This window comes from Molossus molossus, unplaced genomic scaffold (genome assembly GCF_014108415.1).
Source record: "Molossus molossus isolate mMolMol1 unplaced genomic scaffold, mMolMol1.p scaffold_m16_p_7, whole genome shotgun sequence".
Taxonomy (NCBI): Eukaryota; Metazoa; Chordata; class Mammalia; order Chiroptera; family Molossidae; genus Molossus; species Molossus molossus.
Genome location: NW_023425401.1, coordinates 41,552,429 through 41,569,442, shown reverse-complemented (window position 1 = coordinate 41,569,442; position 17,014 = coordinate 41,552,429). Strand labels below are relative to the sequence as shown.

Below are 17,014 nucleotides of genomic sequence, written 5' to 3'. Positions count from 1 at the left end.
CTTGGTCTCATTGGTACTGTCTATGTCTACATGAACCACACCTGTTTGAAGGCTGTCACATTTTATCTGAACTTACTGTAACACGCCTTGGGTAGGACAACTAGGTTTATAAGTGTGCTAACTTTTGAGGATGATGATGATGATACGATCACTGAATCAAACTTAAACCGTATTCTGCACAAAACACCCAAAGGGCTGATTTGACAAGTGCCTCCAAAGCAGGACAGAGAAACAAATACACATGTAACACCTCAGTGGTAAAAATAATTACCCATTAGCAAGTGACAGATGACAACACAATCAGAATCAAAGTGTGGGAAAGATATCAAACAGCACAAGTGAGAGCTTTCTTACTCTACAGCACAGAGAATGAAAAGAGCGGCCTCACCTGTTGTTTCTGATATGGTAAAAAAACCCATAGCCATTGTGTACCATGGGAACCACCGCTCCCTGGACTCTTAAATAACCAGTCAGACTTGTTGAGAGAATAAAGTTTCCACCTCCTCCACTGCATGGCACAAAGAAAAGATATTACACTAAGCTTACATCGTTTCTGAAGAGCTTTTAACATTCAAGAAAAAATAAACTAATTGGTAAACTTACAAAATACTACATATTACCTTCTGGAGAAAAGTGGATCTGTAAAGATTTCTGGAACAGGGAGACCTTCCTCTTTTGCTATGAGTAAAAGACCTAAAAGATGACGGTCAAATCCTGCAATGAAACCCCAAATCCGAAGTTAGAAAAATGTTCAGCATTAGAGAATTTTTTAAAGTCAGAATAATTACAATGTAAGTACCTTTTCCAGATGAACAGTCTTTCATCATTTTATTATGTTTTGCAAAAGCTTGTAACATATTTTGCTGCTGCGTAAGGAGCTGTGTTAAAAATCAAGAGATACTTCAATAACAAACTGTACAGAACCCAAACAAACAAACAAACAAAAACCTGAGCTCGAAGTAATTAGAATGTGAGTAATTTGGGAGAGAAAAGGTTTTCTAGGAGGACCTCGAGACACATCTTTCCTCACTCCTTGCACTGCTTTTTCTTTCCTGTATGCCCTGCATCTTGATTATTTCCGTCCAGGACCAGGAAACAGGAACGTGGGCAGCACTGAAGACATTATCAGGTGTAAAGAAAGCAGCAACTGTGATTTCAAACTAAAGATTAGTTGTGCAAAAATGATAATGATGTAGTTCTATGAAGTTAAAATAAATTAATATATACTATGTCTATCAAAAGTAAAGAAATACAATACCAAAATAGCAGTGGGAAATAATTACCCTGTTCTCTAAATGCTTCCAAAAGAAAAGTATAAAACAAAACATAAAACTGTCCTGGTTCTAATATATGAAAACAAGAATCTGTGATTTCAAAAACGTTCAACCACATTAAGAAAAAAACTTCCTTGCCCTGGCCAGTTTGGCTCAGCGGTTAGAGCGTCGGCCTGCGGTCCCGAGAGACCCGGGTTCGGTTCCCGCTAAGGGCATGTGCCTCAGTTGCAGTTTGTCCCCGGCCCTGGTTGGTCGTGCGGGTGGCAGCCACTCGATGTGTCCCTTTCACATCGATGTTTCTCTCTCTCTTCCTCTCTCCCCCTCCCACTCTACCTGAACAAAAAATAGAAAAATGTCCTCAGGTGAGGATTAAAAAAAAAAGAAAAAAACTTCCTTTGGGAATGTCTGCATTTTGCTGGTGTCATTCTAAAGGTAGAGCAATAGTAGTAAAACACTCAAGGTAGTGAAGATACTTTGCCTAGAAAATGAAACCAATGGGCTTCTTTTCAGGGGTTCCCTATTTCCTATTCTTTCCAAGTACATACTTCACCAGAAAATGAACAAACAGATGTTTTGAAAACTTCAGGGAAAAGTCTGAAAGTATTTTACTTATCCAGGGGAATTGAGATAAAGAGGCTAGTTATTTAAGGGCTATGGTTCCCTTAGAACAAACAAATTCTGTTAATTTCTTTTGAAATACTCACACTGGCAGAAGGATCCTGCATGGATTGGCACCACCTGACTGCTTCTACTGTACAAGATCGCACGGTCTCTGTACGGCCATGATAGAAAAGTCTTGTGCTAGCCGTTTCATAGCAGCAAGCAGGGCTACAAGAAGAAAAAAATTAAAATAAGAAAATGTATCATGCCCTAGCTGGTTTGGCTCAGCGGTTAGAGCGTCGGCCTCCGGACCAGAGAGTCCCGGGTTCAGTTCTCACTAAGGGAACGTACCTCAGTTGCAGTTTGTCCCCTGGCCCTGGTTGGGATTGTGTGGGTGGCAACCAGTTGATGTGTCTCTCTCACATCAATGTTTCTCTCTCTTCCTCCCTCTCTCCCTCTTGCTCTTTCTGAAGATAAATGCAAAAATGTCCTTGGATAAGGATAAAAAAAGAATGTACCATAATAAAAAAAAATGCTCTAATGTTATTACAAAAAGAGATTACCTAATAAAGCTGGCTTTGGTCAGAGACTAAGTTCTATTGCAACAGACTACAGTTGAGACTTTCAACACCAAAGATAATATTTCCAATATCAAAGAACAAAAAATACTCTGGTACACAGGGCCTGGTATAACATGGAATGTTTCAAAGGTTGGTTGCTGTCAGGTCATACACACTGGAGTCTGTGGTGGATGCCTCTATGACGCCTGCCTCCCAGTGATCCTTACCTCTTGTTATTTATGTTCCTCACTTTGAATGTGAGATGGATTTAGTGACTTACTTCTAATGAAAAGTATTATGATAAGTAGTGGGATGTCACTTCTGAAATTAGGTTACAAAGAGAGCTCTCTTTTGCTCTCACTACCCTCCTCTGAGGAAAGCCACCTGCCATGCTGGGAGCTGCCCTATAGAGAGGCCCAAGTGGCAAGAAACCGAGGGAGGTCTCTGGACAACAGCTTGGGAGGAACAAAACCCCACTCATACCCATGTGAGTGAGCATGGAAGCAGATGCTGTCTGAAGAGTACCTTCAGATGAGATCACAGCCCTGGCTGACACCTTGACTACCACCTCGCAACAGACCTGAAGTAAGAGGCACCTAGCTAAGCTGCAACTGGATTCCTGACCAACAGAAATGTGAGATGATATGCCCTGGCCAATGGAACTCAATTGGAACATGGTCCCCTGCACTGAAAGGTCACTGGTTCAATTCTTGGTCAGGGCACACACCCAGGTTGAGGGCTTGATCCCTGGTTGGGGTACATGTGGAAGGCAGCCAATCAATGTTTCTCCCCCTCTCTCTCCCTTTCTCTCTCTGAAATCAATAAAAAAAAATTATTAAAAAAAGAACAAAGTAAATGTGAGATGATTAATCTATGTTGTTTTAAGCCACAAAATTGACAAACCTTTATCTCTATGACTAAGGAAAAAAAGGGAGAAGACCTCAATTACTAAAATTAGCTGTGAAAGAGAACATTACTACTGACTTTACAGAAATACAAAAGATTATAAGTTAACAGTATAAACAACTGTATACTAAAAAGTTGGATAACCTAGATGAAACAGATATATTCTGAAAAACCTGCAAACTTTCAAATATGACTCAAGAAAAACAGAAATCTGACTGGACCTATAAAAATTAAGGAGATGAATAAGTAATCAAAAACCTCCCAATAAAGAAATGTCCTGGACCAGATGATTTCACTGATAAATTCTAACACTTAAAGAATTAAAATCAGTTCTTCTTAAACTCTTCAGAAAAAAAAAAAAGCTGAAGAGGAGGGAATCCTTTCTAACTCATAATGAGGCCAATATTACTCTAATTCCAAAACCAGTCAAAGATACTACAAGAAAAGACACTATAAACCAAAATTCTTTATGAATACAGACTCAAAAATCCTCCACAAATTATTAGCAAACTGAATTCAGCAGCATATTTAAAAGGCTAATACAGCCTCACCAAGTGGGATTTATCCCAGAACTGCAACAGTGGTTCTACAAATGAAATCAATCAATGTAATATACCTCATTAACAGAATGAAGGAAAAGATCATGTGATAATCTCATCAGATGACCAAAAAACAAAAAACACTGTTCCATAATAAAAACACTTAATAAACTACAAAGAGAAGGGAACTTCCTCAACACATCAGAGGACATTTATGAAAAACCTACAGCTAATACCATAGTGAATGGTGAAAGATTAAAACTTTCCACCTAAGATGAATAAGAAGAGAGGATGCCTCTTTTTGTCACTTCTATTCAACATGGAACTGGTTGTTGTAGACAGACAAAGCCTACTGTGACAGCCAAAGTAGTGAAACAAAGACACAAATGCCAAATGAAGGAACAAGAGACCTCTACTGAAGATGAGATAAATGAGGGGCAATTAAGCAAGTTAACAGAGCTACAATTCAGAGCCATTATCTTGAGGAAGCTCAACAGCATGGGTAGGGACATCAATACCATGAGTAAAGACATAGAAATGTTGAAAATCAACCAATTGGAAATTAAAAACCACCAAGAAGAAATGAAGAAAGACATATCAGAAATGAAGAACACATTGGAAGGTCTAAACAGCAGACTAGAGGAAGCTGAGGACCGGATCAGTGAACTAGAAGACAGGGTAGAAAAAAAAAAATCAACCAATCAAAAAACCAAAAGAAAAAAACAATTTAAAAAAAGGAAGACAGCTTAAGAGAACTGTGAGATAACTGGAAACGTAATAATATTTGCATCATAGGAGTCACCGAAGAAGAAAATGAGCAAGGATTAGGGAATATATTTGAAGAAATAGTGACAGAAAACTTTCCTAATTTGGTGAAGGAAGAAGGCATTCATGTTCAAGAAGCACAGAAAGCCCCAAGTAAGAAGAACCCAAACAGGCCCACACCAAGACACATAGTAATTAAAATGCCAAAAATTAAAGACAAAGAGAAAATCCTAAAAGCAGCAAGAGATAAGCAACAGGTTACCTACAAAGGTATCCCCATAAGGCTCTCAGCTGACTTCTCAACAGAAACACTACAGGCCAGAAGGGAATGGCATGAAGTAATCAAGGTCATGAAAAACAAGGATCTGAATCCAAGACTACCCTACCCAACAAGGCTATAATTCAAAATAGAAGGTCAAATAAAGAGCTTCCCAGACAAAAAAAAAGGCTAAGAGAATACATTAGCACCAAACCAGCACTGCAAGAAACGTGAAAAAGACTGCTGTGATTAGTAGAAGAAATAGGAAGAAAAATATAACCACACTAACAAAAATAGCAATAAATAAGTACATATCAATAATCACCTTAAATGTAAATGGACTGAAAGCTCTGATAAAGACACAGAACAGCTGATTGGATAAGAAAGCATAACTCAGCTATATGTTGTTAACAAGAGACTCACCTCACAACAAAAGACTCACATAGGTTGAAAGTGAAGGGATGGAAAAAATCTTCCAAGCAAACGGAAAGGAAAAAAAAGCTGGGGTAGCAATACTCATATCTGATAAAACAGATTTCAAAATGAAGGCCATAACCAGAGACAATAAAGGTGATTACATAATATTGAAAGGATCTATCCAACAGAAAGATATAACCTTGAGAAACATATATGCACCCAATATAGGAGCACCAAAATATATTAAAAATCTTCTGGAGGCCCTGGCCGGTTTGGCTCAGCGGTTAGAGCGTCGGCCTGTGGTCCTGAGAGACCCGGGTTCGGTTCCCGCTAAGGGCACATACCTCGACTGCGGTCTGTCCCCGGCCCTGGTCGGTTGTGCGGGTGGCAGCCACTCGATGTGTTCCTTTCACATCGATGTTTCTCTCTCTCTCTCTCTCTGTTCCTCTCTCTCCCTCCCACTCTACCTGAACAAAAAATGGAAAAATGTCCTCGGGTGAGGATAAAAAATAAATAAATAAATAAATAAATAATCTTCTGGAGGACTTCAAAGGAGAAATCGACAGCAATACAATCATAGCAGGGGACTTCAACACCCCACTGACATCTCTGGATAGATCCTCTAGACAAAAAATTAGCAAGGAAACAGAGACTCTAAATGAAACACCAGACCAAATGGATTTAATAGATATCTACAGAGAATTGTACCCCAAAACTAGAGAATTCACATTCTTCTCAAGTGCACATGGGACATTCTCAAAGACAGACCACGTGTTAGGACACAAACTAAATCTCTATAAGTTCAAGAACACTGAAATCAGATCAAGCATCTTCTCAGATCACAATGGCATGAAACTAGAAATCAATTGCAACAAGAACATGCAAAGACATTTCAACACATGGAGGCTAAATAGCATATTATTGAACAATAAATGGGTTACCATGGAGATCAAGAAATTAAAAACTGGCCGCCATCAACAAATCATCAAACAAGTGTTGGCGAGGGTGTGGAGAAAAGGGGACTCTGGTACACTGCTGGTGGGAATGCAGACTGTTGCAGCCACTATGGAAAACACTATGGTGTTACCTCAAAAAATTAAAAATTAAACTTCCATTTGACCCAGTGATCCCACTTCTAGGAATATACCCTAAGAAGCCTGAAACACCAATCAGAAAGAATATATGTACCCCCATGTTCATAGCAGCACTATTTACAATAGCCAAGATCTGGAAACAGCCCAAGCATTCATCAGTAGATGAATAAATTTAAAAAGCTGTGGTACATATACACAATGGAGTACTATGCAGTTGTAAGAAAGAAAGAGCTCTTATCCTTTGAGACGACATGGAGGGACCTGGAAAGTATTATCCTAAATGAAACAAGCCAAACAGAGAAAGACAAATATCACATGATCTCACTTATTTGTGGAATATAATGAACACAGTCTGAGGAACAGGGTAGACCCAGAGACATAGAAGTAGGGTACTGACTGACAACCCTCAGAACAGGAGGTGGGGGGAGGGAAGAGATAAACCACAGAACTTATATGCATGTATGCATAACCAATGGACATGGACAACAAAGCCGAGGATGGGGTGGGGGGTTAGGGAGGAGGGTGTCAATGGGGTAAAAAAGGAGAAACATTTGTAACAAAAATAAAATAAAATAAATAAATAAAATAAAATATTTGGGATTAAATTTAACCAAGGAGCCCTGGCTGGTTTGGGTCATCAGTTAGAGCACTGGCCCTTGGACCAAAGGGTCTTGGGTTTTATTCTGGTCAAGGACACGTACCTGGGTTGCAGATTTGATCCTGGCCCCTGTTGGGGTGGTTGGGGTCATGTGGAAGGCAACCAATCAATGTGTGTCTCTCACATTGATGTTTCTTTCTCTCTCTCCCTCCCTCCCTCCGACTCTGTCTAAAAATCAATGGAAAAATATCCTCGGGTGAGGATAAAAAAATAAAAAATAAATAAAAATAAATTTAACCAAGGAGTTGAAAAGGCCTGTACACTGAAAACTGTAAACACTGCTAAAATAAATTTAAAACACATAAATAAATGGAAAGGGACACCCACCTTCATAGACTGAAATACTTAACATTGCCCAAAACAATCCCAGATTCAACTTAATTGCTATCAAAATCCTAATGACATTTTTGCAAAAATGGAAAAACCCATCCTAATATTCTTATGAAATTTCAAGGGACCCAGAATAGTTAAAACTATCTTGAAAAGAACAAAGGTGAAGGACTCACACTTCCAGTTTTCAAAACTTACCTAACTGAAATAAGCCACACAAAAGGACAAATACTATATAATTCCACTTATAGAAAACATCTAGAACAGGTAAATTCATAGAGCCAAAAAGTAGATTAGAGGTTAGCAGGGCCTGGGGCAGAAGGGGAAAGGGAAGCTACTGCTTAATGGGGTGATGAAAAATTTTAGAAACAGTGATGGTGGCACAACACTGTGAGTGTAGTTAATGCCATTGCATTATACACTTAAGAATGGTTAAAATGTTAAGTTTTATTTTATACACATTTTACCAAAATAAAAAAAATAATTACTTAAGGCAAAAATAGTAAAGTACATTGTGAGGTGTATAACATATGTAGAAGTATAATGCATGACAACCACACAGAGAATGGGAAAGGTGGCCCTGGCTGGGTAGCTCAGTTCAAGTGTGGCCCTGGTCAGGGCTCATACAAGAATCAGCAAATGAATGCATAAATGAGTGAAACAACATCTCTCTCTCTCCCCCTTCCTCTCTGTTTTCTAAAATCAATGGAGAAAAATAAAATAAATAAATAAGTAAATAAATAAAAGAATAGGAGTAGTGAAATAGTAAAAGCATTTTGTTTTAAGGTTCTTACATTGTACTTGAAGTGGAAAATTTTATGAAGGTAGAGTGCAATAAATTAAAGATGTGTTTTGTAAATCTTAGTGTAACTACTAATAAAAACCAGCACAGCTGACTATGGAGATAAAATTAGTAAAAAACCACTCTGGTCCTAGCCAGTGTGGCTCAGTTGGTTGGAGCATTGTCGTATGCACTGAAGGGTCACAGGTTCAATTCCCAGTCAGGGCACTTACCCAGGCGGCAGGTTTGATCCCTGGTTAGGATGCATATAGGGGGCAATTGATCAATTTTTCTCTCTCTCTCCCTCTCCCTTCCTCTCTCTCTAAAATCAATAAAATAAAAATTAAAAAAACACTCTATGAATTCAAAAGAAGATAAAAATAAATAAAAACAGATGAGATAAAGACAAAATATACAACGAGATGGTGAATATAAACCCAACCTTACTGATAATTAAATGCAAATGATTTAAACATCCCATTTAAAAACAATGGGAGTTAGCCCTGGCCGGTTTGGCTTAGTGGTTAGAGCCTTGGCCTGTGGTTCCCACTAAGGGCACGTACCTCGGTTGCAGTTTGTCCCCAGTCCTGGCTGGGTCGTGTGGGTGGCAACCACTCTGTCCCTTTCACGTCGATGTTTCTCTCTCTCTTTCCCTCCCATTCTATCTGAACAAAATATCAAAAAATGTCCTCGGGTGAGGATTAAAAATAAAAAAATAAATAAAAATAAAAACACTAGGAGTTAGAATGAAATAGCTATATTAAAGATATGCCCTTGGAGTTCAAGAGTCTGAAGATGGAAAATGAATAGTCCTCACCGTCCATAAAGTCTATAATAGGCCAGCTGAAGTGCAAGCTGAATAAATGTATCAGGGTGAAGCTTCTTCTCCTTGGTTAGCTTTTTGCCAAAAAGTGTAAAGGGACGTGCCACAATTTGCAGATCAGAGGCCTAATAAAAAAAATTAAATGAGAACAGTGAAAAGCACCTGAGGAGAATATCCCAAAGATAACCAGATTATCATTTGCATTGAAGTGATTATTATACATAATGAAAGGTATTAAAATTATGATTTAAGTGTTTCATGCTGTTCTGCTTTAGATGCTAGCAAAGTTTTTATACACAGTAGTTAAAAGAGAAGGCCAGGTGGTTCAGTTGGTTGGAGACATCATCCTGTACACCAAAAGGTTGCCGGTTCAATCCCTGGTCGGAGTGCATACAGGAGGCAACCAATAGAGGTTTCTCTCACATGAATGTTTCTTTCTCTCTCTCGCTCTAAAAAAGTTAATTAAAAAAATATCCTTGGCTCTCCCTCCTGGGAGCATGCCCGCTCCTTCTCCTTCCTCCTCCCTCTCACCATCCCCTGCAGGCATGTCACCTTTACCGCCCTCACTTCTAGGCTCCAAGGGCCCTTCCTTTACCTCTAGCCCATTTCTTCTACAAATTACTTCTACCTCTGTGATTTTCCAAATAAATGTTCTTTTAGAAAAAAAAATATATATATAGCCCGGCCAGTGTGGCTCCCTGGTTGAGTGTTAACCCATGCTCCAAGAGGTTGCCCGTTTGATTCCCAGTAAAGGCACATGCCCAGGTTGTGGGCCTGATCCCCAGTGGGGGGCATGCAGGAGGCAGCCAATCGATGTTCTCTCTCATCAATGTTTCTATCTCTCTCTCTCTCTCTCCCTTCCTCTCTCTAAAATCAATAAAGAAAAAATGTTTAAAAAATTTTATACACACACACACACACACACACACACACACACACACACATCCTCAGGTGAAGATAAGAGAGAGAGATGCCTGGCCAGGGTGGCTCAGTGGACTGAACATCATCCCATGGTCAGGGGTCCAAGTTTGATGTCAGAGCATAGGTTCAGGCTCGATCCCCAGTGGGGAGTGTGCAGGAGGCAGGCAATCGATGTTTCTCTCACCCATGTTTCTGTCTTTCTCTCCCGTCCTCTCTAGAAAATCAATAAAAACATATTTTAAGCCCTGGCCGGTTTTGCTCGGTGGTTAGAGCGTCGGCCTGAGGACCAACGAGTTACAGGTTTGATTCCAGTCAAGGGCAGGTACCTCGGTTGCAGTTAGTCCCTGGCCCTGGTCAGAGTCATTCGGGAGGCAACCAGTCAATGTGTCCCTCTCATGTTAATGTTTCTGTCTCTCTCTTCACCTTCCTCCCACTCTATCTGAAGATAAACAGAAAATATCCTCCGGTGAGGATTAAAAAATGAATGAATGAATGAATAAAAGAGAGAGAAAGCATTACTATCTAGGAGAAAGTAAAAAATCTACCTGCTTGAGATATTTGGCTTTAGCTTGGTTGACGTCATTTAATATTTTCTCATCCACAGTGAAAACAAGCTCCTCTGGAAGTGGTATATCCCGTACTTTTTCTGAACCCTGAAAATTAAGAATTAAGAATATTATGTTCATTAAAAAGTGAGGAGAAAAAGGATAAAAGGATAAAGTATTTGTTTTAACATACCTTCCATCTTCCTTCATTCTCAAAAATCTTCTCATCAACATAAGCGTTGAGGTTTACCATAACCATTGCATCATAAGGAGCATGCTAAAACAAAAATACACAATATTTTAAATACTTTATACCAAGTTGAAATTTGACCCAATATTTTTATTTTATTTTCACTTTTCTTCCATTCATATGACCAAGTGCAGAATTCTCAAATGCCCCTACCTCCTAATGATCAAGGTATGGATATTGTACAATATAGTAACTACTATATTTTATTTTCTGAGAAAGAACAAATATTTAAAGTTGGAAGCACCTAATTAGGGTTCTTGAAGTAATGGGGAGGGTATGAGGTGAACATGAACCATCTAGAGAAAATAGTTGCTATTTGTACTGGAAGTCAAGGCAGGTGTATCAATGCAATGCTAAGATGTTCTGGAATGTAAGAGCACTGTGCAAAAGCAAACGGGGAAGGCAGACTCTCTGAAGGCTAAACAGAGGATGGGTATGAACTTTAGGTAAGGACATAAGCCCACTAGATGAGCATTAAAAAGCGTAACAATTTTGTACACATATCTACAAGAGTGTTCAGAAGTGGCAGAAATAATTCTCAATATTTATGGAATGTAGGAAAGATGGGCAGGTTTGAAAGCTATATTTAGAGAAAGGAACTGCAGCTAGTGAATTTTTGCACCATTTATTTTGAAAAACAAACCTTTTGCCTTATTCATGTTCCTCTGATGACAATGACATCAGATGGCTTTTTTTTCTGTGTTACTGCTACCACTTTACATTTAACAGTTACCAGTCACGAACTGAATGTGTCACTGCTAGCCTTGGGGAGAAAGAAGGTAGGCTTGAAATATAAACCCAGCCCACTTGGGCCCAGGTTCAGAAGGAGGAAGTAGGTGTCTAAAATACCACCTCAACACTACACAGCCCTGCTGCCCGGTATCACAGTGTCCTGTTGTCACATAGGTAGCAGCCACAATATCAGAAAAGGCTCATGAAAGAGGTATTACAAGATGCCCGAGCAGCTGATCCCACCTGTCAGCAACAGCACATGTAAAAAGACTCACAGGTAACTAACAAACCCCTTTCCTAACCGCATCTCACAACTGTGTAGTGCTTTATAGCTTCACAAAGAATTTTCACAGGTATCACATACATTGTTTCATTTAAGCAATAGTATTAATCTCTAACTCTTACTAGAACCAGTTAGAAAGAGCAAGGTTGATGTATATAAATCTGTTCATCTTATAATTCTACCCATCCATCTCCTGATGGAAAGCTAGAAATCAACTTCAATAATTTAGAAAAATATGAAATATTCTAATGCTTTCCTGATGCTTTATTTGTTCACGTAAGTTAGACTATTTTTATTTCATTTATATGAAGGCAATATGTGTAACATACTGTTTAATAATGTGAACTTTGGGCCCTGGCTGGTTTTCTCAGTGGTTAGAGCATCAGCCTGCAGACCAGAGAGTCCCAGGTTCAGTTCCAGCTAAGGGCACATACCTCAGTTGCGGTTCATCCCCAGTCCCGGTTGGAGTCATGCGGGTGGCAATCAGTAGATGTGTCTCTCTCAGGTCTATGTTTCTCTCTCTTCCTCCCTCTCTCCCTCCCACTCTGTCTAAAGATAAATGCAAAAAAAAAGTGTGGACTTTGGTTCTGAGTCCAAACCCCACTATCTGCTAGCTGTGCAATTGTGAGAAAGTTACTTAATTCTTTAAGTAAACAGTCTCATCTATTAGTGAGGATAATACTACCTATTCTCATACAGCTGCTGTGTAAAATGATTTTAATAATGCTTATACAGTGCTTACTACAGAACCTGGCTCACAGCAATAATTAGTAACTACTATTATTATTTTAAAAATATTTCTCCTTTATTGATTTTTTAAAGAGGAAGGGGGAGAGAGAGAGAGAGAAACATTGATGAGAGAGAACATCAACTGGCTACCTCCTACATGTCCCCCACTGGGGATCGGGCCCACAACCTGGGCATGTGTCCTGACCGGGAATCGAACCAGCGACCTCTTGATGCATGGGTTGATGCTCAACAAGTGAGCCACACTGGCCGGGCACTATTATTAACAACTAATTTTTTATTACGTGCTTCTTATGTGCCCTTCACAAAGCCCCATAACAAAGCCTATGTAGAGAAAACAAACTCACTGACCCCAGGATTTTAAATCCCAAGAGGGAAATATGATAAATTAGCATAATCACAAAAGTACATATTCAAGCACCAATGGAAGAGAACAGCAACAGGGTTTTGAATTAAGAACAGCTTTACTTTAAGGATATATACTTTACTAATGATGTTTACGTAGTTTACTTGTATTTTCTGTAACATCTTAGGTTATAAGGGAAACTACGTGGAATTTTAAAAGCAGATTATCATGTAGAGATAATGAGATTGATTTTATAAATATATGGGTGTTAATGCATATATGTAAAACATGTCCATATACAGGAAATTATCTCAGTTGTGTTGAGATGTACACTCATAATGGGACCAATATTCTTTATTCAGAGATAGAAAAAATCATTAAAGTTATTTTCATTCTGAATTTGAGCAAACAGCAGGATATTGGTGCTATTAGTAAAATCAAAGTAGTGCAAGGTTTTTGGGGGGATTTCAGAATGAAGGAAAGCAAGATGATGAGTTCTTGATGACAGCAACTCAGCCCCATGTAACAATGTAACATCCAGTTTGAACAATTTAATATACAATGAAACAAAACTCTCAAAATGAGAATAGGTAAAAACTGGAAAAGTCTAACTATAAGTCATCTATATAAAAAATGGCCAATAAAAGTATTAGACCAAGGAAGACAACAGGCACAGGGGGAAAAGTATGACTAATATTAAGGTCAGTTTTAGAACAGACAGATAGGGGATAACTAATAAGAGCCATATGAGGAAGAGGTTGATTGACTGCAGCAGACAGATCAAAGAGAAATGGAGGGCAAAAGCCAGGCGGCAGTTAGCTACTTTACAAAGGATAGTTTCCAGGGACTAGTCAGGATATAAAACCAGACTGAGGTGAAGTAGAATCAAACGAGGAGCTAAAGAGAAGAAAACTGAAGCAATTAACAAGAAATATTTTGTCAACACTGGACTCCAAGAAGAGCAAAGACAGCAAAACTTCAAAATGACTCATGGCAACCCTTTACTCTGATGAACTACTATAACAGACATCTAGTTTCATGACCTGCTCATCAACCATTCCACCTTTTTATATGGTAACAATGTTATTTTTCTTTAGGCAACCACCACATATCTTTGAGGTGGTCTCAATAAGAGTGACTCTGCCCCTAGGTTCCAAGATTTGGCATATAACCCAGACCAGGTGAATCAGAGTACCTGATTCCCTGGAATAGGCATATGATTCACACTCACCAATGACAACCAATGATCATTATTCTTAGGACCTTTGCTGGAACCACTGGGGGGAAAAGCTGGCTATTTCCATAGGGAACATTAATCTATGAAGAGAGCTGTGAAGACATGCTATTGTGGATGTAACAATCACATGGGGTAGTCTACCTAAAATAAAGCCAAACATACAAAAGTAGTACCAAAAAATGTAAAGAGTAATTTTTAATGAAAGCATCTGGACACTGGAAGTCACCCTTACTCAAATTTAGCTGCCCCCCTACGTCAACAGATATGGTCTTAAGCAAATGCCAGTTTGATTTAGGTTTCTATCACCTAAAACTGAATAAATACTGATTAATACAACCATTGAACCCATATCAATGTAGTATATTACAGTTACTAAATGTTTTTAGAGGAAGGCCACCAAAAAGAAAATGGCAAAGTAGAGCTAATGAGGAAGACCATGGGAGAATAGAAGAGTAACAAGAAAAACATTTTTTGCTGTTGTTTTTTATAAAGAAGGTAAAAATAGTATTAAATACTAAACATTTTAATATCCATAGTGTAAATAATGTTCCATAAAGCATACGTCATTTTAGGAAAATTACTAAGTAAATCTAGAAATATATCCATATATATTTGTCTGTGCAAAGAATATATTTATATAATGTTCTATAAATATCTTTTAAAATAGGTTGTACTTCTCAACAGTGAATTTTTAAAAGCTTATACTACATGAAATTCCACTTTGCAAATACCCACCAAACTATTAGCTTTACTACAGATGAAAATAAATTGTCCTATACTCTACTTTCACTGAGAATTCATAACTAAACTTTTTATAATGCCATAAAACCAAAGAAGTATTTATTCATACTACCACATCACAGTATAAGTACTATAGCTTATTGTCATCAAATCAACCTAAAAGATTAAAAGGAAAAAATGACTTCAGTAATTTACTTACATCACAATTAGAGCCAAATACTCCATTAGAAAATGAAATCAAGTTAAAAGATTTATCACCCCAGCGTACTGTTGGATCTCCAGTGAGGCACATTTTCATCGCCTAAAATACATTTAATATTTCAAAATTAAAAGGATTTTAATATTGATGTATAAGTATTGTCATATGTGTGTGTATGTATACATATACATATACATATACATATACATATACATATACATATACGTATTTTTTTCCCCCCTCACTTTTCCCTTTCAGGTAAACCAAATTTAATAAATGGTAACAGTTATAACAAGAGATAGTAATTCTGGTCCTGACTTTAGATGTTTCTTAAAAATCTCAAGAAAATCTTCCATAAAAAAGAATGCTGGTACAATATTCATAAATGTTTAGAGAGCATATAATTGAAAGGACAAGGTTTTTGCAACTTGAATTGTGTTAAGAAGCCTTGATCAGTTCAGTCATTAGAATTTAGTTACAAGAAAAATATTTTCAGAATTCAGATTCCACTATACCTGTTCCTCAAATGGTAGGTTTTGGCTCATGAGTGAGTCATGAAATCAATTTAGTGCATCACAGTAAACATTCTTTACAAAAAGAAAGAATAAAATAAAACAAATATTCTAGTGCATCACCGACAGTAAAAGTAATTACTGTTCTGTGAAACTTCTCATATACATGTGATATATGTGTGTACACAAGTGTGTGTAGTGGGCTGCAATCTAAATGCATGTCTAACTGTAGATCGCAGTAAAAAATTTTGAACAATACTGCATTAAAACATATTCTTCCTCAAGAAGTTTGGAGATTCTTTTGCTAAAAAAATAAAATAAAAATAAAGAAGAGGAAAAGTTGATTTCTAGCTATAAAATTTTCAATTCCATATTATTTTATTGCTATGATTTAATATTGATGAATGCATTATGAAATAATTTAAGTGTTTTTAAAAGACTATGAGACTTTTAAAAATATGACTATTACCTTTTATTATTTTCCAGGAAATAATACTATTATCCCAGGGGGCGGAGGGAGAAGTAAGGCCATATTTACCCTTAAACTAACTATATTCAGTTTGTTCAATAAAACCAAATGATAAAATTAATTACTTATAGTTACTATGTGATATGAAAACAATAGTCATACTTCTTTAAATAACATACAAGTTTTATCTAAATGGACCCAAACAAAGTGGCAAGAATTAACAAAACATTCTTTATTATAAATTTCAAATTGGTATATGTATATATCATAGCTAAGAAAACATTTTAACAGCCTGCCTATAACAAAAAAAATCTTCTCATGCTCAATAGATACAAGAGTCCTCCAGAAAAATTTGTGGGAAGAAATAACAGAACAAGATAGTTAAGTACCTGTGAAAAATCTTCTGATGTTGCATATGGACTGCTATCCTCTAAGGAATATACCAGTAAACTGCTCTGAATTTTTTCCAACATAGTCAAGTTCTCTGGATTAAGACTAATCAAATATTCTCGTGCCTAAAGGGCAAGGAGACAATGATTAAATGTCACAAATTAGATATACTATATCTAGGAAGGAAAAGGTTCATTAAGAAAGTATATAATTAATAACAATGTATTGGATATTTGAAACTTGCTGGGGATAGATCTTAAAGTTTCTCATCACAAGAAAAGAAAACTGTAACTATGTGGAAACGTTAACTAGATATTGTGGTGATTATTCCACAATATATACAAATATCCAATCATTATGTTATACACCTGAAAACCATATGATATATGTCAATTGCAGCACAATAAAAAAAAAAAAGTGTAAATTATAACCTTTGCCCATTGAGTTCGCTCCTCGCTAGTTAATGCTGCTATCCCAGGTCCATCAGGTTCACTATGGCACTTCTTGTGGATGTATGTCAATTGCCTTATGGAAGATGAAAGAAAGAGGATTCAAAAAGAGCATAGGAAGGATCACCGGCTACTTTGGTCTTTAATAGGTCATAGTGTTTAAATGTTTTGATATGTTATCCAAAGA

At 37.4% G+C, this 17,014-nt stretch overlaps 1 protein-coding gene across 1 annotated transcript in view; it reads right to left on the bottom strand.

Annotated features, from left to right (window-relative positions):
• The window catches only part of CROT (carnitine O-octanoyltransferase), a 44,295-nt gene that overhangs the window by 2,518 nt on the left and 24,763 nt on the right, over nt 1-17,014 (bottom strand). The window contains exons 8-17 of the mRNA XM_036247441.1: nt 16,810-16,903; nt 16,378-16,503; nt 15,008-15,109; nt 10,666-10,749; nt 10,473-10,580; nt 9,001-9,131; nt 1,979-2,102; nt 800-878; nt 621-714; nt 389-508 (exon numbers count right to left, since the gene is read on the bottom strand). Of these exons, the coding sequence (XP_036103334.1) occupies nt 389-508; nt 621-714; nt 800-878; nt 1,979-2,102; nt 9,001-9,131; nt 10,473-10,580; nt 10,666-10,749; nt 15,008-15,109; nt 16,378-16,503; nt 16,810-16,903 (1,062 nt within the window). The remainder of the gene's footprint in view (nt 1-388; nt 509-620; nt 715-799; nt 879-1,978; nt 2,103-9,000; nt 9,132-10,472; nt 10,581-10,665; nt 10,750-15,007; nt 15,110-16,377; nt 16,504-16,809; nt 16,904-17,014) is intronic.